Genomic DNA, 26,711 nt, shown 5'->3' with positions numbered 1-26,711 from the left:
GGCTGCTGTTGTATGTATTTTGACAGTGGATGATGTTGTATGTATTTTGACAGTGGATGATGTTGTATGTATTTTGACTGTGCCTGCGGTTTGTCCTACTGTCCAGGTGGTGCAGCTGGAGAGCACCAGACTGGTGATTTGGTACCCAGACCGCTAGGTCCTCTCCTCAGAGGACCAACCTCCAACCGAGACCTCAACACCTCCTCAGCCTCCCAGTACGCGGCCACAGGGTAAGGACATCCAACTATATGTCAAAACATCAACTATATATTATTAATGTATATAAGCATTTATAATGTTGTATTCTAAATTGCTATTAATCTATGGGCCATGAATTGTACAAAATTACAGATAACTGACAGAAGGTGGGGATGGGAGCACTTGCGTGGAGGTGCTTGTGTTTTCATACTGTTTGTTTGTCTTTCCTAGGACCAGGAGGATGGCTCCCATCAATGGTGATGAGTGTTTCTTCTGGAGGACCACTGGCTGCCTGTATGGTGACAAATGTCGCATCAAACACAAGCCTGACCATAGAGGAAGAGACAGGAAACCATGGCAACCCTGAACACCCTGACCACCCAGACTACCCTGACCCCCAGACTACCCTGACCACCCAGACCACCCTGACCACCCAGACTACCCTGACCACCCAGACTACCCTGACCACTCAGACTACCCTGACTACCCTGACCACCCTGACCACCCTGACCACCCAGAGCACAGAATGATTGATGAGAGCATCAATGTAAAAAGACAATCTGTCTGTATCCTCTCAGCATGTGGGGGAGCTGAGTGAACAAATGACTTACTGTTTTATTATGTCAATCAGTTGTATTCATTCATAATAAAATACAGTTTAATCAAATCATATGTAGTGTCATTATTAATGTAATTCATTATTCAGAAAGGCTATGGATACTGGTGTTCTAAAACCCAAAAACAGTTTTAGCAACATGTTTGGGGAATGAACAGCACCCCCACCAGAACTAGTGTTTCTCAATCCTCTCAGGAGGGACCCATCTATCCACTCTCCATATTGGAGCCACCAATGAAGAAATACAAGTAGCCTATGACATATCAGACAGACATTTCTTGTAAAGTCCCTCTCTCTCCTCATGAAGATGTCCACACCGTTCTTAAAGCCCTTCACTGGCGTGTTGGTTGCCAGGAAGAGGCATCATGAGGACAGGAAGCCAGCTCTGCAGCACCTTTCAGCCCCTCAGTACATCTAGTTGCTGTCAACCACAGAACTCACACCATTCTGTTTCATTCTCAGCTTGGACAGTGAGCTCACCTCCCCTCTCTCTCCTCACGCTGTAAGTACGCTTGATGATGTCTATCTTTTCATTATTATTGGTTTCTAGTCCTCAAACTTCTGATATGACAATGTTTTTATATTGCTGTTTTGTTTGTCTGTTAGCCTAGACATACATAATGTAGACCTAAATACAGTTTGTTTGTCTGTTAGCCTAGACATACATAATGTAGACCAACATACAGTTTGTTTGTCTGTTAACCTAGGCATACATAAGGTAGACCTTCATGCAGTTTGTTTGTCTGTTAACCTAGACATACATAATGTAGACCTACATACAGTTTGTTTGTCTGTTAGCCTAGGCATACATAATGTTGAACAACATACAGTTTGTATGTTAACCTAGATATACATAATGTAGACCTCCATACAGTTTGTTTGTGTGTTAACCTAGACATATATAATGTAGACCTACATACAGTTTGTTTGTCTGTTAGCCTAGACATAGATAATGTAGACCTACATACAGTTTGTTTGTCTGTTAGCCTAGACATACATAATGTAGACCTTCAAACAGTTTGTCTGTTAACCTAGACATACATTATGTAGACTACATACAGTTTGTTTGTCTGTTAACCTAGACATACATTATGTAGACCTACATACAGTTTGTTTGTCTGTTAACCTTGACATACATAATGTAGACCTACATACAGTTTGTTGTCTGTTAACCTAGATATACATAATGTAGACCTCCATACAGTTTGTTTGTGTGTTAACCTAGACACATATAATGAAGACCTACATACAGTTTGTTTGTCTGTTAGCCTAGACATAGATAATGCAGACCTACATACAGTTTGTTTGTCTGTTAGCCTAGACATACATAATGTAGACCTTCATACAGTTTGTCTGTTAACCTAGACATACATTATGTAGACCACATACAGTTTGTTTGTCTGTTAACCTAGACATACATTATGTAGACCTACATACAGTTTGTTTGTCTGTTAACCTTGACATACATAATGTAGACCTACATACAGTTTGTTGTCTGTTAACCTAGATATACATAATGTAGACCAACATACAGTTTGTTTGTCTGTTAATCTAGACATACATAATGTAGACCTACATACAGTTTGTCTGTTAACCTAGATATAAATAATGTAGACCTACATACAGTTTGTTTGTCTGTTAAGAACCTAAAGTGAACCTAACTTCAACGTCAGGAAAAACAAGCATTTTAAAACCACGACCTGGAGAGGTAACACCGGCGATCAACTTAACACTTTACAACTAAGCACGCTGAAAATAAACAGGACTTCTGCAGAGTTGCACACACTGTGGTCCAACCAACAGCTCCACACAGAGAGCCAGAAGAGCTTTATTTCCTCCTTCCTGACTGCTGATGTGCTCTTAAAGTGGCAGCGCACAGTGAAGGATCTGTGCAGGATTTCACCACAACATGAAACTATATATGGATAACAGGCTACATTAGACTATATATGGATAACAGGCTACATTAGACTATATATGGATAACAGGCTACATTAGACTATATATGGATAACAGGCTACATTAGACTATATATGGATAACAGGCTACATTAGACTATATATGGATAACAGGCTACATTAGACTATATATGGATAACAGGCTACATTAGACTATATATGGATAACAGGCTACATTAGACTATATATGGATAACAGGCTACATTAGACTATATATGGATAACAGGCTACATTAGACTATATATGGATAACAGGCACCATTAGACTATATATGGATAACAGGCTACATTAGACTATATATGGATAACAGGCTACATTAGACTATATATGGATAACAGGCTACATTAGACTATATATGGATAACAGGCTACATTAGACTATATATGGATAACAGGCTACATTAGACTATATATGGATAACAGGCTACATTAGACTATATATGGATAACAGGCTACATTAGACTATATATGGATAACAGGCTACATTAGACTACATATGGATAACAGGCTACATTAGACTATATGGATAACAGGCTACATTAGACTATATATGGATAACAGGCTACATTAGACTATATATGGATAACAGGCTACATTAGACTATATATGGATAACAGGCTACATTAGACTATATATGGATAACAGGCTACATTAGACTATATGGATAACAGGCTACATTAGACTATATGGATAACAGGCTACATTAGACTATATGGATAACAGGCTACATTAGACTATATATGGATAACAGGCTACATTAGACTATATATGGATAACAGGCTACATTAGACTACATATGGATAACAGGCTACATTAGACTATATATGGATAACAGGCTACATTAGACTATATATGGATAACAGGCTACATTAGACTATATATGGATAACAGGCTACATTAGACTATATATGGATAACAGGCTACATTAGACTATATATGGATAACAGGCTACATTAGACTATATATGGATAACAGGCTACATTAGACTATACAGTATATGGACAGCAGCAGTCAATACAGCAGACTATGGTGATGATGATACTGATTCCTCTGCTAACTAATGCTACTACCAGTACTGTACACAAGGGGCAACAGTGTAACATAATATGATAGAGGCATGTTGTACTACAGACATCAGTGTTTTGGTGCTTCAATGTGACTTTGTCAAGTAGACAGTGTTGTGTTTCACCATTCTATCTGATGTATTGTCAGTTTGTAATGTTGTTATTCGCCCAACATTATTGAGGACATTTTTATTAGGATGGTGCAGTAATGTTGAGATGCCAGTAGGAGGAGCTCTAGTCCAGAACACTGGAACCTTCAGTACCACGTTGATGCAGCTGATGAGGAGTGTAAATTGAATGTGTTTGTAGAATAGAATGAATGACATCATGGAACTGACCAAATGTAAATGGAACTTTGACCTGTTCCATGTAGAACTCAGAGGGTCAAGGCAACACATTCTAAGATATTATAAAAATTCCATATAGAATAGTCAACATATTGTTAACATGGTTCTGTATTTAAATAAAAGTGGATTTGGGGAACATTTAGTCCATTATAGAAACGTAGGACCCTCTCTAATACAGTAACCTCCGTTCTCTGACATGATGTTCTGGTCCTCATGCATGTTAATGAGGAAGGAAAGGAAGGAAAGGACAGTTCTGGATCAGCTACTTGTGTTCTGACTACTATAAATATGTATCAACCACAGAACTGACACTTCAGAACTGACACTTCAGCAGTTCCCACACACTACCAGACAGTTAACTCACTGTACAAGACCTCTCCCCTTCACTTCACTCTGTAAGTACACTTGACAATATCTTGAAATATAGTTTTTTGGTTCTTTGTTTTTAGTAATATATACATAAGACACATACTTGAGGGTAATGTATCATTTTACTCCTTGTTATGTTTTGAGTTATGTTTTGGTTGTTACATCCGGGTCAGTATTCATAAAGTGTCTCAGTGTAGGAGTGTTGATCTACATAGGGATGAGATGATTAACCAGGGTAAAAAGACATGCAGACAAACATTGTAATACTGCAGTGTGTGTGTGTGTGTGTGTGTGCGGGGGATTTCTACATTGCTAGACATGACGGCCTTGTAGACCTGATAGCCAGCGAGGTGAGACCAGTAGTCTCACCAACAGCACACATGCATAAACATTCTTGTGTAAGGGGTCACCTTGTTGGCGCTGGAGAAGATGGCTGACGTTTTATGGGCTCTTATTAACCAACTGTGCTATTTTGTTAGTTTTTTCTTGTTGTTTCTAACTTATTTTGTTCATAATGTTGCTGCTACCATCTCTTATGACCGAAAATAACTTCTGGAAATCAGAACAGCGATTACTCACCTTGAACTTATTGAAGAATTTCTCTTTAATGAGTTGGACGAGAGGGATTTACTCCAGACATCCGAACAGGACCTCATCCCCGTCATTCGTAGGAGAAAGAGACGGAAAAGATTTTGCGGAAGAAGATCGGGTGCCTTGTGACGAGTGGTTAATGTGCAGTTGCCACCTGTGCTGTTAGCCAACGTGCAATCGCTGGATAATTAATTGGACAAACTAAAATCACATATATCCTACCAATGGGACATTAAAAACTGAAACATCTTATGCTTCACTGAGTCGTGGCTGAATGACAACATGAATAACACAGCTGGTGGGTTATACACTGTATCGGCAGGATAGAACAGCAGCCTCTGGTATGACAAAGGGTGGCGGTCTATGTATATTTGTAAACAACAGCTGGTGCACAATATCTAAAGAAGTCTCAAGGTTTTGCCTGCCTGAGGTAGAGTATCTCATGATAACCTGTAGACCACACTATCTACCTAGAGAGTTTTCGTCTTTATTTTTCGTAGCTGTGTACATACAGTGGGGAGAACATGTATTTGATATACTGCCGATTTTGCAGGTTTTCCGACTTACAAAGCATGTAGAGGTCTGTATTTTTTTTTCATAGGTACACTTCAACTGTGAGATACGGAATCTAAAACAAAAATCCAGAAAATCACATTGTTTGATTTTTAAGTAATTAATTTGCATTTCATTGCATGACATAAGTATTTGATCTACTGTTCTCTGCTACCGCACGGCAAGCAGTACCGGAGCACCTAGTGTAGGTCCAAAAGACTGCTTAACAGCTTCTACCCCAACCCATAAGACTCCTGAACAGCTTCTACCCCAACGCATAAGACTCCTGAACAGCTTCTACCCCAACCCATAAGACTCCTGAACAGCTTCTACCCCAACCCATAAGACTCCTGAACAGCTTCTACCCGAACCCATAAGACTCCTGAACAGCTTCTACCCAACCCATAAGACTCCTGAACAGCTTCTACCCAACCCATAAGACTCCTGAACAGCTTCTACCCCAACCCATAAGACTCCTGAACAGCTTCTACCCCAACCCATAAGACTCCTGAACAGATGGCTACCCAACCCATAAGACTCCTGAACAGCTTCTACCCCAACCCATAAGACTCCTGAACAGCTTCTACCCAACCCATAAGACTCCTGAACAGCTTCTACCCCAACCCATAAGACTCTTGAACAGCTTCTACCCCAACCCATAAGACTCCTGAACAGCTTCTACCCCAACCCATAAGACTCCTGAACAGCTTCTACCCAACCCATAAGACTGCTGAACAGCTTCTACCCCAACCCATAAGACTCCTGAACAGCTTCTACCCAACCCATAAGACTCCTGAACAGCTTCTACCCAACCCATAAGACTCCTGAACAGCTTCTACCCCAACCCATAAGACTGCTTAACAGCTTCTACCCCAACCCATAAGACTCCTGAACAGCTTCTACCCCAACCCATAAGACTCCTGAACAGCTTCTACCCCAACCCATAAGACTCCTGAACAGCTTCTACCCAACCCATAAGACTCCTGAACAGCTTCTACCCCAACCCATAAGACTCCTGAACAGCTTCTACCCAACCCATAAGACTCCTGAACAGCTTCTACCCAACCCATAAGACTCCTGAACAGCTTCTACCCAACCCATAAGACTCCTGAACATCTTCTACCCCAACCCATAAGACTCCTGAACAGCTTCTACCCCAACCCATAAGACTCCTGAACAGCTTCTACCCCAACCCATAAGACTCCTGAACAGCTTCTACCCCAACCCATAAGACTCCTGAACAGCTTCTACCCCAACCCATAAGACTCCTGAACAGCTTCTACCCCAACCCATAAGACTCCTTAACAGCTTCTACCCAACCCATAAGACTCCTTAACAGCTTCTACCCAACCCATAAGACTCCTGAACATCTTCTACCCAACCCATAAGACTCCTTAACAGCTTCTACCCCAACCCATAAGACTAAGACTCTAACAGCTTCTACCCCAACCCATAAGACTCCTGAACAGCTTCTACCCCAACCCATAAGACTCCTGAACAGCTTCTACCCCAACCCATAAGACTCCTGAACAGCTTCTACCCCAACCCATAAGACTCCTGAACAGCTTCTACCCCAACCCATAAGACTCCTGAACAGCTTCTACCCCAACCCATAAGACTCCTGAACAGCTTCTAAACCCAGACTTCTACCCAACCCATAAGACTCCTTAACAGCTTCTACCCAACCCATAAGACTCCTGAACAGCTTCTACCCCAACCCATAAGACTCCTGAACAGCTTCTACCCCAACCCATAAGACTCCTGAACAGCTTCTACCCCAACCCATAAGACTCCTGAACAGCTTCTACCCCAACCCATAAGACTCCTTAACAGCTTCTACCCAACCCATAAGACTCCTTAACAGCTTCTACCCAACCCATAAGACTCCTGAACAGCTTCTACCCCAACCCATAAGACTCCTGAACAGCTTCTACCCCAACCCATAAGACTCCTGAACAGCTTCTACCCCAACCCATAAGACTCCTGAACAGCTTCTACCCCAACCCATAAGACTCCTTAACAGCTTCTACCCAACCCATAAGACTCCTTAACAGCTTCTACCCAACCCATAAGACTCCTGAACAGCTTCTACCCCAACCCATAAGACTCCTGAACAGCTTCTACCCCAACCCATAAGACTCCTGAACAGCTTCTACCCCAACCCATAAGACTCCTGAACAGATGGCTACCCAGACTATTTGCATTCCCCCCCTCTTTTTACTCTGCTGCTACAATACTCTCTGTTATTATCTATGCATAAGTCACTTTAATAACTCTACCTACAAGTACATATTACCTCAATTTCCTCGACTAACCGGTGCCACCGCACATTGACTCTGTATGTTATGTACTTGAGTGAAGACCCAAAAGCGGTTTTAACAGAAACAGAGTTCTTTTAATGAAAAAACAGGAATGGCATAGATCCTCTTCCGACGTTGTCAATGGCACAATAGAATACCCGCAGAGAGGGTGACAAATGAAACATAAAGTCCCTCTGATGAATAGCTGGGTAGCGGCGACAGGCTGCAGGTCGCTCTGGGTCGGTGCGGGTCACAGAGGAACGGTGGTAGCTGATCACACTTAGCATATGATGAACTGGACACGGTGCAAACACAAGATAGTTAGTAGAGTACAGGATGCACCTGCCAGGCAGACTCCGACAGGATAGGACTAGGAGGAAGCAAACGAGACGATAGCTTGCTTCTGGCATGAGAAACACAAACGAGAATCTGACACCGAAAGTAGCAGGAACAGAGAGAGAAATAGAGACCTAATCAGAGGGAAAAAAGGGAACAGGTGGGGAAAGGGTGAACGAGGTAGTTAGGGGAGATGAGGAACAGCTGGAGAAGGAGAGAAAGAGAAGGTAACCTAATAAGACCAGTAGAGAGAGACAGAGTGAAGAGAAAGGACAGGAACAGACATAATAAGACATGACAGTACCCCCCCCACTCTCCGAGCGCCTCCTGGCGCACTCGAGGAGGAAACCTGGCGGCAACGGAGGAAATCATCGATCAGCGAACGGTCCAGCACGTCCCGAGAGGGAACCCAACTCCTCTCCTCAGGACCGTACCCCTCCCAATCCACTAGGTACTGATGACCATGGCCCCGAGGACGCATGTCCAAAATCTTACGAACCCTGTAGATAGGTGCGCCCTCGACAAGGATGGGGGGGGGACGAGCGGGGGCGCGAAGAACGGGCTTAACACAGGAGACATGGAAGACCGGGTGAACGCGACGAAGATATCGCGGGAGAAGAAGTCGCACTGCGACAGGATTAATGACTTGAGAAATACGGAACGGACCAATGAACCGCGGGGTCAACTTGCGAGAAGCTGTCTTAAGGGGAAGGTTCTGAGTGGAGAGCCATACTCTCTGACCGCAACAATATCTAGGACTCTTGGTTCTACGCTTATTAGCGGCCCTCACAGTCTGCGCCCTATAACGGCAAAGTGCCGACCTGACCCCTTTCCAGGTGCGCTCGCAACGCTGGACAAAAGCCTGAGCGGAGGGGACGCAGGACTCGGCGAGCTGAGATGAGAACAGCGGAGGTTGGTACCCGAGGCTACTCTGAAAAGGAGATAGACCGGTAGCAGACGAAGGAAGCGAGTTGTGGGCGTACTCTGCCCAGGGGAGCTGTTCTGACCAAGACGCAGGGTTACGAAAAGAAAGACTGCGTAAGATGCGACCAACAGTCTGATTGGCCCGTTCGGCTTGACCGTTAGACTGGGGATGGAAGCCGGACGAGAGACTGACGGAAGCCCCAATCAAACGGCAAAACTCCCTCCAAAATTGAGACGTGAACTGCGGGCCTCTGTCCGAAACGACGTCTGACGGAAGGCCATGAATTCGGAAAACATTCTCGATAATGATCTGAGCCGTCTCCTTAGCAGAAGGGAGCTTAGCGAGAGGAATGAAATGAGCCGCCTTAGAGAATCTATCGACAACCGTAGGAATAACTGTCTTCCCCACTGATGAAGGCAGTCCGGTGATAAAATCTAAAGCGATGTGAGACCACGGTCGAGAGGGAATGGGAAGCGGTCTGAGACGGCCGGCAGGAGGAGAGTTCCCAGATTTAGTCTGCGCGCAGACCGAACAAGCAGCGACAAATCGACGCGCGTCACGTTCCCGAGTGGGCCACCAGAAACGCTGGCGAATGGAAGCGAGCGTACCCCGAACGCCGGGGTGGCCGGCTAACTTGGCAGAGTGGGCCCACTGAAGAACGGCCAGACGAGTAGGAACGGGAACGAACAGAAGGTTCCTAGGACAAGCTCGCGGCGACGGAGTGTGAGTGAGTGCTTGCTTTACCTGCCTCTCAATTCCCCAGACAGTCAACCCGACAACACGCCCCTCAGGGAGAATCCCCTCGGGGTCGGTGGAGACCTCAGAAGAACTGAAGAGACGAGATAAAGCATCAGGCTTGGTGTTTTTTGAGCCCGGACGATAAGAAATAACGAACTCGAAACGAGCGACTAAACAGAGCCCAACGAGCCTGACGCGCATTAAGTCGTTTGGCTGAACGGATGTACTCAAGGTTCCTATGGTCAGTCCAAACGACAAAAGGAACAGTCGCCCCCTCCAACCACTGTCGCCATTCGCCTAGGGCTAAGCGGATGGCGAGCAGTTCGCGATTACCAACATCATAATTACGTTCCGACGGCGATAAGCGATGAGAGAAAAACGCGCAAGGATGGACCTTGCCGTCAGAGAGAGAGCGCTGAGAAAGAATGGCTCCCACGCCCACCTCTGACGCGTCAACCTCAACAACAAACTGGCTAGAGATGTCAGGTGTAACAAGAATAGGAGCGGATGTAAAACGATTCTTAAGAAGATCAAAAGCTCCCTGGGCGGAAACGGACCACTTAAAGCACGTCTTAACAGAAGTAAGGGCTGTGAGGGGAGCTGCCACCTGACCGAAATTACGGATGAAACGACGATAGAAATTCGCGAAGCCAAGAAAGCGCTGCAGCTCGACGCGTGACTTAGGAACGGGCCAATCAATGACAGCCTGGACCTTAGCGGGATCCATCTTAATGCCCTCAGCGGAAATAACGGAACCGAGAAAAGGGACAGAGGAGGCATGAAAAGTGCACTTCTCAGCCTTCACATAAAGACAGTTCTCCAAAAGGCGCTGGAGGACGCGTCGCACGTGCTGAACATGAATCGGGAGAGACGGTGAAAAAATCAGGATATCGTCCATGTAAACGAAAACAAAAATGTTCAGCATGTCTCTCAGGACGTCGTTAACTAGTGCCTGAAAGACAGCTGGAGCGTTAACGAGGCCGAAAGGAAGAACCCGGTATTCAAAGTGCCCTAACGGAGTGTTAAACGCCGTCTTCCACTCGTCCCCCTCCCTGATGCGCACGAGATGGTAGGCGTTACGAAGGTCCAATTTGGTGAAAAACCTGGCTCCCTGCAGGATCTCGAAGGCTGAAGACATAAGAGGAAGCGGATAACGATTCTTAACTGTTATGTCATTCAGCCCTCGATAATCCACGCATGGGCGCAGGGACCCGTCCTTCTTCTGAACAAAAAAAAAACCCCGCTCCGGCGGGAGAGGAGGAGGAGACTATGGTACCGGCGTCGAGCGATACAGACAAATAATCCTCGAGAGCCTTACGTTCGGGAGCCGACAGAGAGTATAATCTACCCCGGGGGGGAGTAGTTCCCGGAAGGAGATCAATACTACAGTCATACGACCGGTGTGGAGGGAGAGAAGTGGCCTTGGAACGACTGAACACCGTGCGCAGATCGTGATACTCCTCCGGCACCCCTGTCAAATCACCAGGCTCCTCCTGTGAAGAAGAGACAGAGGAAACAGGAGGGATAGCAGACATTAAACAGGTCACATGACAAGAAACATTCCAGGATAGGATAGTATTACTAGACCAATTAATAGAAGGGTTATGGCGAACTAGCCAGGGATGACCCAAAACAACAGGTGTAAAAGGTGAACGAAAAATTAAAAAAGAAATGGTTTCGCTATGATTACCAGAGACAGTGAGGGTTAAAGGCAGCGTCTCACGCTGAATCTTGGGGAGAGAACTACCATCTAAAGCGAACAAGGCCGTGGGATCCCTTAACTGTCTGAGAGGAATGTCATGTTCCCGAGCCCAGGTCTCGTCCATAAAACAGCCCTCCGCCCCAGAGTCTATCAAGGCACTGCAGGAAGCAGATGAACCGGTCCAGCGGAGATGGACCGGAAAGGTAGTGCAGGATCTTGAAGGAGAGACCTGAGTAGTTGCGCTCACCAGTAGCCCTCCTCTTACTGATGAGCTCTGGCTTTTACTGGGCATGAGGTGACAAAATGACCAGCGGAGCCGCAGTAGAGACAGAGGCGGTTGGTGATTCTCCGTTCCTTCTCTTTGGCCGAGATGCGGATACCCCCCAGCTGCATAGGCATCCGAGCCGGCGGAGGAGGGTGGCAGTGATGCGGCAGGTGGCAGTGATGCGGAGAGGGGGGCAACGGAGAACGCAAACTCCTTTCCACGAGCTCGGCGACGAAGATCAAACCGTCGCTCTATGCGAATAGCGAGAGCTATTAAGGAGTCCAGACTGGAAGGAACCTCCCGGAAGAGAATCTCATCCTTAACCTCGGCGAGGAGACCCTCCAGAAAACGAGCGAGCAAAGCCGGCTCGTTCCAGTCACTAGAGGCAGCGAGAGTGCGAAACTCAATAGAATAATCCGTTATGGATCGATTCCCCTGACATAGGGAAGACAGGGCCCTGGAAGCCTCTTCCCCAAAAACAGAACGGTCAAAAACCTGTATCATCTCCTCCTTAAAGTCCTGATACTGGTTAATACACTCAGCCCTCGCCTCCCAGATTGCCGTGCCCCACTCACGCGCCCGTCCGGTAAGGAGAGAAATGACGTAGGCGATGCGGGCTGTGCTCCTGGAGTAAGTGTTGGGCTGGAGAGAGAACACCACATCACACTGAGTGAGGAATGAGCGGCACTCAGTGGGCTCCCCAGAGTAACACGGCGGGTTATTGATCCTGGGCTCCGGAGACTCGGAAACCCTGGAAGTGGGCGGTGAATCGAGGTGGAGTTGGTGAACCTGTCTTGTGAGGTCGGAGACTTGGACGGCCAGGGTCTCAACGGCATGTCGAGCAGCAGACAATTCCTCCTCGTGTCTGCCTAGCATCGCTCCCTGGATCTCGACGGCGGAGTGAAAAGGGTCCGGAGCCGCTGGGTCCATTCTTGGTCAGATTCTTCTGTTATGTACTTGAGTGAAGACCCAAAAGCGGTTTTAACAGAAACAGAGTTCTTTTAATGAAAAAACAGGAATGGCATAGATCCTCTTCCGACGTTGTCAATGGCACAATAGAATACCCGCAGAGAGGGTGACAAATGAAACATAAAGTCCCTCTGATGAATAGCTGGGTAGCGGCGACAGGCTGCAGGTCGCTCTGGGTCGGTGCGGGTCACAGAGGAACGGTGGTAGCTGATCACACGTAGCATATGATGAACTGGACACGGTGCAAACAAAAGATAGTTAGTAGAGTACAGGATGCACCTGCCAGGCAGACTCCGACAGGATAGGACTAGGAGGAAGCAAACGAGACGATAGCTTGCTTCTGGCATGAGAAACACAAACGAGAATCTGACACCGAAAGTAGCAGGAACAGAGAGAGAAATAGAGACCTAATCAGAGGGAAAAAAGGGAACAGGTGGGGAAAGGGTGAACGAGGTAGTTAGGGGAGATGAGGAACAGCTGGAGAAGGAGAGAAAGAGAAGGTAACCTAATAAGACCAGTAGAGAGAGACAGAGTGAAGAGAAAGGACAGGAACAGACATAATAAGACATGACACTGTACCTTTACCCCCTGTATATAGCCTCGCTATTGTTATTTTATTGCTGCTCTTAATTATTTGTTACTTTAAAAACAAAAACAAAAATTGTTGTATTTTTCTTAAAACTGCATTGTTAGTTAATGGCTTGTAAGTAAGCGTTTCACTGTAAGGTCTACACCTGTTGTATTCGGCACATGTGACAAAAACAATTTGATTTGAAGCTGGTTTAATGTTGATTATCATGTGTTTTCCTGTGTGCCAAATACTCCAGATATTGTTGTTGGGGGGGTGCAGGGGGAGGTACTAATTGTTGAAGTGGGCTACTCATTTAACATCAACATAGAGCAGGTCTTAAATACCAGCCCCTCGTGATGCTTGGACAGCCTGGGTGGAGGTGCAAGTTGGTGGCACTGAAATGTGTCCGTCTCGGCCACTCACACAGTCACAAGTGTAGAGAGTCAGGAGGCAGTTGCAGGTTTAGAACTACTGAAATGTCATAACATTTACATTTACATTTAAGTCATTTAGCAGACGCTCTTATCCAAAGTACTCAGGAAAAAGCAGGACAACAAGCAACATTTACCAAATTTGCCAAAGCGAAGGCTGGTCTGTCTGTCTGTCTGTCTGTCTGTCTGTCTGTCTGTCTGTCTGTGTGTTTGGGTGTGTGTGTGTGTGTGTGTGTGTGTGTGTGTGTGTGTGTGTGTGTGTGTGTGTGTGTGTGTGTGTGTGTGTGTGTGTGTGTGTGTGTGTGTGTGTGTGTGTGTGTGTGTGTGTGTGTGTGTCTGTGTGTGTGTGTGTGTGTGTGTGTCTGTGGGTGTGTGTTTGGGGGTGTGTTTGGGTGTGCATGTTTGTGAGTCACTTGCTGTTTAGCCTCACAGCTTGGAGGTAGCTCCTATCATTGAACATTGTGGTCAGAAATATGTGTTTACAGTACTACAGATTTATTCAATTAGTGATTGTTGTTGTTTATAATGATGATGACTGTTGTATACATTAGGAAATTATTTTTGCATCATACATCATGTCAGCTTAAATAGACAGATGTAGACAGACATGCAACTCGTCACACACATTACATACTGACAGTATTCACATAGACAATCATATAGCACAATACAACACAACACAATATGAGCCTGGTTCATTTTCAGTAATGAGGCCCTGTACCCCATTTACAGTTTCTACTTCAATGTATCAGGTGGAGTTATTCACCAGCTATAGAGTGAGTTGTTGTTTATGTTTCTAAGACTGCAGGGTGGGAGATGCAACAATGGCCTTGAGAACAGCAGGAAGTGTGTTGGTGGTCTTTCTCTGGTCTGTAGCAGGTATGGTCTCATTCTTATGTTTTAGTTGCTCTATGTATCAATCTACAGACATTTCTAAAAGGTTATGAATCATGATGTTATTCTGGTGTGTTCTGTTAGGAGTCTCCACTTAACTATTTAAAGTGATCTTTCACACCTCACTGAGTGACCCTTATCTGTGGTTTCCATTCACACTCAACTCAGCAACTATGGCAACAAAGTGTGGACAAACCTTACTGTCAGTGTGATCCGAAAGACCTTGACTTCATTCTGATTCCCTTTTGTTGTGTGACTGTGTTTCAGTGATTCTGGGTCAGAATAGCAGGATTGTGACCTACACCAAGAAACGTTTCTGTACCTTGAAGGGGTCAACAGTGGATCTATCCTGCTCTTACACATATCCCAGAGGTCATACAGTCACAGCAACCACATGGTATAAATGGAAGAGTTTGACCTGGACTCACATCCCAGTTAAATATGAGGATCGTATAGAGTACCGTGGGAATAAGGAGAATGACTGCACCCTGAGAATCACAGACCTGAGAGAGGAGGATTCAGCATCATATTACTTCTCATTTTCAACAGGCTCATGGACATCTGGCTCAGCTGTCACTCTCTCTGTCACAGGTTCTGTAATCTGACATAAAGAGAACAGTTACCACTTCTAATGATGTATTACATTTTCAATGAGAACTTGGAATGGTGCTGACTGACAGATGTTCTCCATTGTTGAATGTGGACAAGAGGGGAGTATTGGACGACACTGACCTGTAGCACCACCTGTACTCTGACTGACAACCCCACCTACATCTGGTACAAGAACGGACACAAAGTGAAGGAGGACACTTCCAGCCTGGACTCAGACTCCTTTAGTGATGCAGACAGTTACTCCTGTGCTGTAAAAGGCCACGAGGATCTCCGCTCTCCTGCAGTGTGTGAGTGTGGATTCAACTCAATATTCTAGTATAACTTTTCAAGTGTAAATATTCTGTCTAATAAACAGTCCTCATAGATAACACTTAGCATAACAGTAACACAGGATGGCAGAACTATTTTGGATTACTGATGCTCACGATCCCACTGAGTAAATCATGCATTCTTATCATTATATTTCAGGTGTTCAGGGTCAGAGCTGCAACAGAGTGACTTACACCAAGAGGAGAATCTGTGTCTTGAAGGGGTCAACAGTGGATATATCCTGTACTTATGGCAGTGGTTATGATACAGTCACATCATCACTCTGGTTTAGTACTAAACAGAGTGACAGCTGGAGGGATGAGTTGATCCCTGAGGACCTAACCACAGATCCAGGGTACGCAGGTCGTGTGGAGTATGTTGGAGAGAAGGAGAGAGGTCGCTCCACCCTGAGAATCACAGATCTGAGAGAGGAGGACTCTGCTGAGTACAAGTTCATATTCAACACACAGACATCAAGATGGGGACACAGTTTCCCTGGAACAACTCTGACTGTCACAGGTAACACAGGATCATGTTAATACATACAGGATCATGTTAATACATACAGGATCATGTTAATACATACAGGATCATGTTAATACATACATTTCTATTAGATGTTTCATTATACATGTTTTATCCATAATACACTATTGGTTTAATGATGTTATTGTCATTGACTCTGTATTCAGACCTGCAGGTGAAGGTGACTCCTGCCACAGAGGCAGGGAAGAGGACACTGACCTGTATCACCACCTGTACTCTGACTGACAACCCCACCTACATCTGGTACAAGAACAGACACAAAGTAAAGGAGGACACTTCCAGCCTGGACTCAGACTCCTTTAGTGATGCAGACAGTTACTCCTGTGCTGTAAAAGGCCATGAGGATCTCCTCTCTCCTGCAGTGTGTGAGTGTGGACTTTTACATACAACATTTGTTTCAGGTTGTCAGACAATCATTATTTAATTTGCTGTGAATGTGACGTCCACTTCTGCTTTAGTTCTGTATGCTTTGCCACGCAGTGTTGAATGGGCTTCAAGATATATAATCAAATTCATGAAAATGCAGTAAATGGATGGATTTACTTTAATGTTGTGGAAGCTCATGTCTTTTTGTTCCAGTTGTTGTTGATAGTACATTTTCAATGGACTCCCCCATGAGTGTCTTTCAGAGCCCACTGGTCTCATTTTTGTCTTTGTCAGTGACTCTTTTATTAATTCCCATTTTTGTTTTGGTTACATTTGAGGTTTTCTTGCTGGGGAACGTAACAGCATAAGTGTATACAGTAGATATTGTAATTAAGCATTTTATAAAGGTGTTATATTGTCTTGTATTTCAGTTCAGAAGTGTTGGAGTGTGACTTACACCCATCAGAAGATCTGTGCTTTGAAGGGGACAACAGTGGACATTTCCTGCTCTTACACATATCCCAGTAATCATGAGATCAAACAAGCTTTCTGGTTTACTAAATGGTCTGGTATGGAGGCTGAAGATCTGAGCTCAGTGCCAGGGTATGAGGGTCATATAGAGTACCTTGGGGATAAGGAGAGTGACTGTACCCTGAGAATCACAGACCTGAGATTGAGTGACTCTGCTGGGTTCAGGTTCAGATTCATAACATCTGGAGGAAAGTTTAATGGCTCACCTGTCTCCCTGACTGTCACAGGTAATCTGTCACTCATCTCACATCTATGACACATATCTAGATAGCTGTAATGTGAGTGTGGTATTGTATGTATGCTAATGCATATGATGTGTGTGCTTCAGTGTTTGCTGTGATTTTAGCTGTGCTTTTGTATGTAAGCTAATCAGAATGTTGTGTTTTAATCTGATTAAATTGGTTCTATTAAACCCAGGACTTCCTGGGAAACAGTGGAAAATATTCCGGAGTTGACTATCCTGACTAAATCCTTCAAATTCATTAAATGAATGACTGTAATGACCTTATGAAGGGCAGCTATACAGACACAAAGGAGGAGAATAATGATGTGGTTCCTTTTACTCCAGATGTTGTGTTGGAGATGGATCCTACATCTGTGTCAGAGGGGGAGAGAGTCACACTGAGATGTAGAACCAACTGTACACTGGACCCCATCACAGCCTACAGTTGGTATAAGAATGGACAGTCTCTACCAAACAGCAACACCTCCTCTCCTGTCTATATCCTGTTCTCAGTCAGCAGTGAGGATACAGGCAGATACTCCTGTTCTGTAGAAGGACATGAGGATCTCCCCTCTGATGAAGAGACTCTCACTGTCACATGTAAGTACATTGGGTTTAACCCTTTAGTTTGGTATATTAACATTGTAGTGACAGATATTGGCTCCACATGATACTTGAATTGATCATCTTGAATAAGAGGATGGATCTAAAAGTCATTGTGTGGAAAAGTACATTTGTCGAAAATGTACAGAATATGTTTAACTGACCTAATTGGTTCTCTTACTAAATCCACTGTCTTTTACATCAGATGGTCCAAGGAACACCTCAGTGTCAGTCAGTCCCTCTGGTGAAATAGTGGAAGGCAGTTCAGTGACTCTGACCTGCAGCGGTGATGCCAACCCACCTGTGGACAAATACACCTGGTACAAGAAGAACGTAGCCTCACCAAAAGCATCAGGACAGAGTTACAACATCACTAACATCATCTCTGAGGACAGAGGAGAATATTACTGTGAGGCCCAGAATGGAAGAGGATCTAATAACTCTACAGCTCTGATGATCATTGTAGCAGGTAAAGTTACATCTTCAATACAAAGCTACATGTTTCAATCTAATCTTAATCATTATGTTTTGGCTTATTACACCTTAGGTTATAACTATACATTGGGTTATAAGATCCCTTAACAAGTATTGCATTACTGTCCTGTATTATAGTTTATTTTTAGTTTATTATATAATGCCATGTACTCATATCATCCATATTGTATTATAGGGAAACAGACCTCAGTTCTGACTGCAGCTGTAGGAATCATAGTGGTTGTTCTGGTTCTCATCCTCTGTCTCTCTGGACTCATGTGGTTCAGGTGAGTGAAAATGCATATTATCATGTTGTTCATTATTTAAATGTAGCCCTCTGATTTGTTGTTAACTTCATTTATGAAGTAATGTATTTATTAATTAATGTGCAAAACAGGAAGAAGGCCTCCAAACCCACCAACACAAGAGACACAGCAGATGATGGACAGGTGAGTCTGTTGGAATCAGAAGGAGACTGCGATGACTGTATTCTTTGTGGAACATTTCCACTCCTCATGTTGTCTGTCCTCTCTCTCCATCAGGGAGACTCTAGTCCAGTGTATGACAACATCTCAAACATGGCCATGACCTCTACTGCAGCACAGACAGCTGACACAGACAACCAGGATGATGTTCACTATGCCAGCGTCCACTTCTCTCACTCCAAAAACCAGGAAGTGCCTCTGTACTCCACCGTCCAGCTGCTTCAACCCCAGAAAGAGGATGAGGATGTCCAGTATGCTGCTGTGAATTTCAACCTCCCCTGTGCTGCCACCCGGTGAGCATATTCTGCCATTACAACAATATAGAGTCTCGACTATGAAGAAAATGTGAACACACAGACAGCGTCAATGCCATTCATATGCTGCTGCTTATTGGAGGAGAGGACAATGATCTCATTAAAATAAGCAAAACAGTTGACCCCTAGTGACCCCTCATTGCTCCCTGATAACTCCCTCCATCACTATCTGAGGGTTGAAGGAGAAATCTTCATGTCAAGTGACATTTCATTGAACTCTATGGTGAACTCTAGGGGCATACTATGGTGTGACAGTGAACATTTTGAAAAGTTGCAGTTTTAATGTCTAAAAGGTTCCAGGGCCATTCTACAGGCCAAATGGCATTTCCTGAAACTACAAACTCAACAATTTACATCTCAAGACAGTTACTATGGCATATCTATAATGAAGGAGGGATGTGATGTGATGATGGTTTTGAGTAACTGTTCTGTCTGCATTCCAAATGGCACCCTATTCCCTATTTAGTTCACTACTGGTCTAAAGTAGTGCATGCAAAAAAGGGAGTAGGGTGCCATTTCAGACTCACATCCAGTTTAACGTCTGTTTCTTTCTCCAGGTCCACGTTGGAACAAGCAGCTGAGGAGGATCCCTCTGTTCTCTACAGTACAGTCAACAAACCCAGAACCAAGAAGACCTGAACACAATAAACCCAGAACCAAGAACTGAATACAACAAACCCAGAACCAAGAAGTCCTGAACACAACAAACCTGAACCAAGAAGACCTGAACACAATAAACCCAGAACCAAGAAGACCTGACAAACCCAGAACCAAGAACTGAAAACAACAAACCCAGAACCAAGAACTGAAAACAACAATCCCAGAACCAAGAACAGAAAACAACAATCCCAGAACCAAGAACCGAAAACAACAAACCCAGAACCAAGAACTGAAAACAACAAACCCAGAACCAAGAACCGAAAACAACAAACCCAGAACCAAGAACTGAAAACAACAAACCCAGAACCAAGAACTGAAAACAACAAACCCAGAACCAAGAACCGAAAACAACAAACCCAGAACCAAGAAGACCTTGTATATCTGGACCCGTATATAATAACTAAGTGGTATAATTAAGCAATAAGGTCAGAGGGGGTGTGGTATATTGGCCTATATACTGTACCACGGCTAAGGACTGTTCTTAAGCACGACACAATGCAGAGTTCCTGGATACAGCCGTTAGCTGTGGTATATTGGCCTATATACTGTACCACGGCTAAGGACTGTTCTTAAGCACGACACAACGCAGAGTTCCTGGATACAGCCGTTAGCTGTGGTATATTGGCCTATATACTGTACCACGGCTAAGGACTGTTCTTAAGCACGACACAACGCAGAGTTCCTGGATACAGCCGTTAGCAGTGGTATATTGGCCTATATACTGTACCACGGCTAAGGACTGCTCTTAAGCACGACACAACACAGAGTTCCTGGATACAGCCGTTAGCAGTGGTATATTGGCCTATATACTGTACCACGGCTAAGGACTGCTTTTAAGCACGACACAACGCAGAGTTCCTGCATACAGCCCTTAGCTGTGGTATATTGGCCATGAACCACAAACCCCTGAGGTGCCTTATTGCTATTATAAACTGGCTACCAACATCAATAGAAAAGTAAAAAAGTATTTTTGCATCATACCCGTGCTTTATTGTCTGATATACCAACACAATCTCACACTCCATTTGTGCAAATATGAACAAAAACTATTTCAGCAGATTTCATGTTTTTTTGCGTTTTTGTGTGGATTAATTCATGGGAAAAGACACTCCTTTTTTAGCGATTTAATTTTTTGCAAAATACACACATTTTGTGCGACTTCATTCATAGGAAAATACATTTTTGGCGGCAAACTTTTCAAAATGATCAGAGCAATGGTCACGACTTCTAAAGAAGGTAACTCCTCTCCCCAACGATCCATTTTTCCTTTTCTGTTTGTTTTGTCTTTGGTTCTTTTTCACACCTGGTTTCATTTACATTAATTTCTGTGTGTATAAGGGTAACCTGTTGCCTGCCTAAGTTTGTGCGGGATTAGTCTTTTTATTTGATGTGCTCAGTGTTATTTGTTTTCACGGTTACGTAAGTGTATATAGTGTCAGAACTGTGTTTGTTCCTCCATGCGTTTGCACGGGTTCTCTGTTACGAGGGCGTTGTCCTTTTCGATTGTGCCATTCCAGTGTTGGTGGACGGTCTTATTAAAGCACGCTTCTTAGGCATCCCTGCTCTCCTGCGCCTGACTCCTACACCTGTCACCTAGACGCACCTTATCACAGCAATGCATGATGAGCAATGGTGTTTTTTGTCTGATATACAGTACACACTTCTGAAATGTTGTTTCAACCAATCGGCATCCAGGAACCAAACTACCCAGGATCATATCGGTAGTCCCAGCAGTTGGTAGAGCCATGCTAGGGTAGAGTTGTAAATTAGAGTAGGAGTGCTGATCTAGGGTCGGTTTTGCCTTTTAAACTATGATGAACATGAAAAGGTGCTTAAAAAATATATATTTTTCAAGTTAATTTTCAAAAAATATATTTACAGCAAACACAATCTGATTACAGGAATCTTTGACAAATAAACTTGAAATATTAAACTTAATTGTTGTTGTTTTTAACTTGTTTTAACAGTATCTTTAGTTGAGAGAAAAATAAAAGCTTTTCAAATATATATTTTTTAAATCAACAACCAAAACAATGTGTAAACTACAGAGCCCTGGAGGTGACATTGACTGAGATTTGTATTTTCAACACGAGTAATATAACGTGCTTATGATTTATAAAATGAGTTCACAAATTATAAAACATAATAATTAATTACTCAAATGTGTGCATGAATTTATATTAAACATGATCATGATTTATAAAAAGAGCTAATAAATTATAAAACATGCTCCAAAAATATTAAAACGTGTGCGTGAATTTTAAATGAAACGTGCTCATGACTCTGATAGTTTCTCATGTCTGAGTCAATTCTGGATACATTTGATGAATGTAGAATAATACAAAACATTAGATCTGGTAAAATAATTGAACTTAATTGAACAGAAAAACGTTGAACTTTCTGTACCATCATCTTTGAAATGCAAGTGAAAGGCCATAATGTATTATTCCAGCCCAGAATCAATTTACGTTTTGGCCACTAGATGGTAGCAGTGTATGTGCAAACGTTATAGCTGAGCAAATGAATGATTGCATTTCTGTTCATATGTTGTATCAAGACTGCCCAACTGTGCCTAATTTGTTTATTAATAATCAAGTTCAAAACTGTGCACTCTCCTCAAACAATAGCATGGTATTCTTTCACTGTAATAGCTACTGTAAATTGGACAGTGCAGTTAGAATAACAAGAATTTAAGCTTTCTGCCAACATCAGATATGTCTATGTCCTGGGAAATGTTCTCGTTACCTTCAATCTCATGTTAATCGCATTAGCCTACTTTAGCTCAATCGACCCACCGATCCAGAAGAGGTTTTAAAGCCATCATCAACAGCAGCGTGGAAGAATGGAAGAACAGTCCAGCTTACTACTGTACAGTTCCCATTCATTTGCTCTACTAAGTGGAGAGTGACAGTGGTGGCACCTTTCCATCCCTTTCCTGCTCCTTCAGTCATCAAGGTATTTATCTTAGGTCTACTAGCTGCATGGCCTGGTTTTGTGGTTGTGTCCATTTATGTGGCTCTCACTAACTCCATGGTGTTGAATCCACTCAATGGGTAAGTTGTGTGTGTGTGTGTGTACTGCTTATGCAAACTTTACATTGTGGCCAGCCAGGCATCCAGCTTAGGATGCTCCTCCATTGTTCATTAATTCACTCACAAACACACAAACACTCAACATGTACATGGTCATCCACTTGAACTCAACCTTGTTGGTGCTGTCCTCTATTGAGTTGAACATGTCCTTTATTGAAGCTGGGTTGTGTTCATTAGTGCACACATCATAACAAAATGTGTTGCAACAAAGAAAAAAAAAACTTTTAATATTGTACAAGTTCAGATAGTTTTCTACTTTCTCTTTCTCAGTGTTTCTTCTGTGTTGTGCCTTATGAACATTACCCTGTCCTTTACTGACTTCTTCTCTGTAGTGGCCTGTTATTGTTGTATTGACCATGTTGTCTTCTGTTGATATTTCCCCAGCTGCCTGGCTGCTTTGGGCCTGGCTGGTGAGGTGGTGGTGGTGGTCTCTGGGGGCTGGTCGAGGCGGAGAGGTACAGGCAGGAGGAGCCTGCAGTGGCTGTGGGTGTTGCCCATGTCAAGCCACGCCCGGGGCCTGGCGGGGGCTGAGTACATAACAGCTGAGCTGGACTGCTCTGCCCTCCCTACAGACTCTGGTAGGAGGCAGCCCAGCAACGGCAGCAGACCCAGGAACAGGTGAAGAATGGATGAAGGGGGACGACACACAGAGAAACACACACATGGCTGGGGTACAGGACTGTACAACAACAAGCAGACTTAACATCCCCTAACTAAACACACACATGGCTGGGGTACAGTACTGTCCTACAACAAGCAGACTAAACATCCCCTCCCTAAACACACACATGGCTGGGGTACAGTACTGTACAGTACTGTCCTACAAACAAGCAGACTGTAACATCCCCCTAACTAAACACACACATGGCTGGGGTACAGTACTGTCCTACAACAAGCAGACTAAACATCCCCTCCCTAAACACACACATGGCTGGGGTACAGTACTGTACAGTACTGTCCTACAACAAGCAGACTTAACATCCCTGTACCTAACTAAACACACACACACATGGCTGGGGTACAGTACTGTCCTACAACAAGCAGACTAAACATCCCCTCCCTAAACACACACATGGCTGGGGTACAGTACTGTCCTACAACAAGCAGACTAAACATCCCCTCCCTAAACACACACATGGCTGGGGTACAGTACTGTACAGTACTGTCCTACAACAAGCAGACTAAACATCCCCTAACTAAACACACACATGGCTGGGGTACAGTACTGTACAGTACTGTCCTACAACAAGCAGACTAAACATCCCCTCCCTAAACACACACATGGCTGGGGTACAGTACTGTCCTACAACAAGCAGACTAAACATCCCCTCCCTAAACACACACATGGCTGGGGTACAGTACTGTCCTACAACAAGCAGACTAAACATCCCCTCCCTAAACACACACATGGCTGGGGTACAGTACTGTACAGTACTGTCCTACAACAAGCAGACTAAACATCCCCTAACTAAACACACACATGGCTGGGGTACAGTACTGTACAGTACTGTCCTACAACAAGCAGACTTAACATCCCCTAACTAAACACACACATGGCTGGGGTACACTACTGTACAGTACTGTCCTAAAACAAGCAGACTTAACATCCCCTAACTAAACACACACATGGCTGGGGTACAGTACTGTACAGTTCTGTCCTACAACAAGCAGACTAAACATCCCCTAACTAAACACACACATGGCTGGGGTACAGTACTGTACAGTTCTGTCCTACAACAAGCAGACTTAACATCCCCTAACTAAACACACACATGGCTGGGGTACAGTACTGTACAGTTCTGTCCTACAACAAGCAGACTAAACATCCCCTAACTAAACACACACATGGCTGGGGTACAGTACTGTACAGTTCTGTCCTACAACAAGCAGACTTAACATCCCCTAACTAAACACACACATGGCTGGGGTACAGTACTGTACAGTTCTGTCCTACAACAAGCAGACTAAACATCCCCTAACTAAACACACACATGGCTGGGGTACAGTACTGTACAGTTCTGTCCTACAACAAGCAGACTTAACATCCCCTAACTAAACACACACATGGCTGGGGTACAGTACTGTACAGTTCTGTCCTACAACAAGCAGACTAAACATCCCCTCCCTAAACACACACATGGCTGGGGTACAGTACTGTACAGTACTGTCCTACAACAAGCAGACTAAATCCCCTAAACATCTAACTAAACACACACATGGCTGGGGTACAGTACAACAAGCAGACTCATCCCCTCCCTAAACACACACATGGCTGGGGTACAGTACTACAACAAGCAGACTCATCCCTCCCTAAACACACACATGGCTGGGGTACAGTACTGTACAGTGTCCTACAACAAGCAGACTAAACATCCCCTCCCTAAACACACACATGGCTGGGGTACAGTACTGTACAGTACTGTCCTACAACAAGCAGACTAAACATCCCCTCCTAAACACACACATGGCTGGGGTACAGTACTGTACAGTACTGTCCTACAACAAGCAGACTAAACATCCCCTCCCTAAACACACACATGGCTGGGGTACAGTACTGTACAGTACTGTCCTACAACAAGCAGACTAAACATCCCCTAACTAAACACACACATGGCTGGGGTACAGTACTGTACAGTACTGTCCTACAACAAGCAGACTAAACATCCCCTAACTAAACACACACATGGCTGGGGTACAGTACTGTACAGTTCTGTCCTACAACAAGCAGACTAAACATCCCCTCCCTAAACACACACATGGCTGGGGTACAGTACTGTACAGTACTGTCCTACAACAAGCAGACTAAACATCCCCTAACTAAACACACACATGGCTGGGGTACAGTACTGTACAGTACTGTCCTACAACAAGCAGACTAAACATCCCCTAACTAAACACACACATGTCTGGGGTACAGTACTGTACAGTACTGTCCTACAACAAGCAGACTTAACATCCCCTCCCTAAACACACACATGGCTGGGGTACAGTACTGTACAGTTCTGTCCTACAACAAGCAGACTAAACATCCCCTCCCTAAACACACACATGGCTGGGGTACAGTACTGTACAGTTCTGTCCTACAACAATGGCAGACTTAACATGTCCCAACAAGCAGACTCCCCCTAAACACACACATGGCTGGGGTACACTACTGTACAGTTCTGTCCTACAACAAGCAGACTAAACATCCCCCCTAAACACACACATGGCTGGGGTACAGTACTGTACAGTACTGTCCTACAACAAGCAGACTAAACATCCCCTAACTAAACACACACATGGCTGGGGTACAGTACTGTACAGTACTGTCCTACAACAAGCAGACTAAACATCCCCTCCCTAAACACACACATGGCTGGGGTACACTACTGTACAGTACTGTCCTACAACAAGCAGACTAAACATCCCCTAACTAAACACACACATGTCTGGGGTACACTACTGTACAGTACTGTCCTACAACAAGCAGACTAAACATCCCCTAACTAAACACACACATGTCTGGGGTACAGTACTGTACAGTACTGTCCTACAACAAGCAGACTTAACATCCCCTAACTAAACACACACATGGCTGGGGTACACTACTGTACAGTTATGTCCTACAACAAGCAGACTAAACATCCCCTAACTAAACACACACATGTCTGGGGTACACTACTGTACAG

At 44.2% G+C, this 26,711-nt stretch overlaps 1 protein-coding gene and 1 long non-coding RNA gene across 3 annotated transcripts; both read left to right on the top strand.

Moving 5' to 3' along the window:
* The first annotated feature begins 1,271 nt into the window (after positions 1-1,271).
* LOC135533614 (uncharacterized) lies at positions 1,272-15,400 on the top strand. 2 transcript variants are annotated; one of them, XR_010454559.1, is made up of 3 exons: positions 1,272-1,316; positions 14,733-14,810; positions 15,093-15,400. It is a non-coding gene; the product is annotated as an uncharacterized LOC135533614 (long non-coding RNA). The 2 variants fall into 2 exon arrangements; XR_010454558.1 differs by lacking the exon at positions 1,272-1,316 and adding an exon at positions 4,489-4,577.
* Positions 15,401-18,112: 2,712 nt separating this feature from the next.
* LOC135533611 (B-cell receptor CD22-like) lies at positions 18,113-23,662 on the top strand. Its single transcript, XM_064960901.1, has 6 exons — positions 18,113-18,140; positions 18,221-18,484; positions 18,686-18,776; positions 18,887-18,938; positions 19,032-19,267; positions 23,425-23,662. The coding sequence occupies exons 1-6, from the start codon at positions 18,113-18,115 to the stop codon at positions 23,660-23,662; spliced, it is 909 nt and encodes a 302-aa protein (XP_064816973.1).
* Positions 23,663-26,711: the final 3,049 nt, after the last annotated feature.

This window comes from Oncorhynchus masou, unplaced genomic scaffold (assembly GCF_036934945.1).
Source record: "Oncorhynchus masou masou isolate Uvic2021 unplaced genomic scaffold, UVic_Omas_1.1 unplaced_scaffold_2510, whole genome shotgun sequence".
Lineage (NCBI taxonomy): Eukaryota > Metazoa > Chordata > Actinopteri > Salmoniformes > Salmonidae > Oncorhynchus > Oncorhynchus masou.
This window is presented reverse-complemented; position numbering and strand designations above follow the sequence as displayed.

Coding starts and splice junctions, on each gene's coding strand:
- LOC135533611 (XM_064960901.1), top strand. CDS start 18,113: ATGGATCTAAAAGTCATTGTGTGGAAAA. Junction 18,141..18,220: donor AAAAGTCATTGTGTGGAAAA/GTACATTTGTCG, acceptor CTTTTACATCAG/ATGGTCCAAGGAACACCTCA. Junction 18,777..18,886: donor TCTGGACTCATGTGGTTCAG/GTGAGTGAAAAT, acceptor TGTGCAAAACAG/GAAGAAGGCCTCCAAACCCA.